General features: G+C 48.1%; 1 protein-coding gene across 1 annotated transcript; it reads left to right on the top strand.

Moving 5' to 3' along the window:
* The first annotated feature begins 375 nt into the window (after nucleotides 1-375).
* Nucleotides 376-1,404, top strand: LOC147109031 (G protein-coupled receptor 4-like). The gene has a single exon (XM_086004170.1). The coding sequence runs from the start codon at nucleotides 376-378 to the stop codon at nucleotides 1,402-1,404; it is 1,029 nt and encodes a 342-aa protein (XP_085860296.1).
* Nucleotides 1,405-1,706: the final 302 nt, after the last annotated feature.

Here is a 1,706-nt window from a genome sequence, read left to right as displayed (position 1 = left end):
GGCTCAGGCCTCTGAATTACTAGCTCAGTAACATAACCACTAGACTACCGTACCCGATCATCCTCAAACAGTTCAGAGAGACATCAATGCAGGTCTGGGGCCACCTGCCCACGCTCAAAGTCATGTGGAAACGGGAGACCAGCGATGAGAAGCCTCACAGTTAAAAAAGTAGGAAATGATTACGGCTCCTACTCACTGTTGGATTCATGATTTTAAAATATTGAGGAAGTAAACATTTGACCGATGATACTGCACTCTTACCAGATGCTTTTTACTTACAGGCCAGATTGCTGAGTGAGCAAAGGCTAGTCCGGACTGCTGGGTCATGTGGAAACAGAGAGCATAGGATGGACATTTGGCAGGGAGTGAGCGAAAATGAACAACACGATGAAGTGTGAGATCGACACCAGCTCAGGCAGACTCTTCTCCATTGTGGTTTACAGTTGCACCTTAGCCATCGGCCTGCCCTTGAATGTCATTGCTATTTGCGGCCTGTATCAGTTGAGGCTCCAAACTGGACTGCTCCTCACCTACGTGCTGAACCTCTTAATCACCGACCTTTTCCACCTTATGACCCTGCCTCTGTGGATTATTTATAATGCTAATGGGGTGCGCTGGGTGTATGGAGAGGCCACCTGCAAGTTAACTGGCTTTGTGTTCTACGTTGATATTTACGCCGGTATTTACTTCCTGACCTGGACAGCCATTGACCGTTACCTGGCCATCGTCCACCCTTTGCGCTCCCATGGGCTTCGGACGAAGAAGTTTGCCTTTATAATCAGCATGTGCGGGTGGATAGTCTGTGGCTTGGCAGGTCTAACCTTCGTCCTGCTATTTAGGTTCGGCGAGAATGAGTGGTGCTTGGAGATGTATCCGCTATTGCGAACATATGCCATACTGAGGATGGTATCCATCTGTATCGCGTTTATCATTCCCTGTTTCATACTTTGTTTCACATACGGAAGCACCCTGCGAGCTATTCAGAGATCCACATCACTGGAACCAGACGAAAAGAAAAGGATCCAATACTTGCTATTCACAGTGGGATTTATATTTTTTACACTTTTCGGCCCATTCCACATTGTCTACATTTACAGGATCATTGTCTTATTCTCTGCTGTTGACATCTGTGCCCATGAATTTTCTGCGCCTTTCTATTATCACGTAACCTTGGCTTTAATGAATCTCAACAACATATTCGATCCTTTGTTGTATATATTTGTCTGCGGAGATATCCGAAGGAAACTGTGTAACTGCTGTGCACAGATTAAGCCGAGTGTGGCAGGCCTCTGCTCCACGAGTTGCTTCAACAAACATATTCTAAATCGACTGCGGGCCTTTGTTCGAAGCAGGGGAAACACTTCAAGTTCAGTGCTGGAACTACATCAGAACCCAGCAAGTTAGCATGGAGCAATGGGGTGAAAGAGGGACATAAATCATTGCAATAATGGGCCAGAACTTCGGGTCCCCACGGGTGAGTACGCGCTGGGTACTCACCCGTAGGCCCAACGAAAGTGCCGGTTTCGTGCGTGCACTGCGCATGCGCAGGAAACCGGAACTTCCGTTTCCTTAAAGGAAGGGGTTCACGGGTCGAACGCGTGCGCCGGAGAGGCAGTGCGTACGCCTGGAACTTCCGTTTTTTTTGCAGGTTTCTCCGGGAGGGTAAGTCTCCAGGGACGACACTTTTAAAAAGCAGTCGCAAGGCC

Source organism: Somniosus microcephalus, chromosome 12, assembly GCF_052327205.1.
Source record: "Somniosus microcephalus isolate GS21.2 chromosome 12, FLI_Smic_1.0, whole genome shotgun sequence".
NCBI lineage: Eukaryota > Metazoa > Chordata > Chondrichthyes > Squaliformes > Somniosidae > Somniosus > Somniosus microcephalus.
Note: the sequence above shows the minus strand (reverse complement) of the source record. Positions and strands in the feature narration are given on the sequence as shown.

Excerpts from the sequence above, each read along its gene's own strand:
- LOC147109031 (XM_086004170.1), top strand. The coding sequence starts at position 376 with ATGAACAACACGATGAAGTGTGAGATCGACACCAGCTCAGGCAGACTC.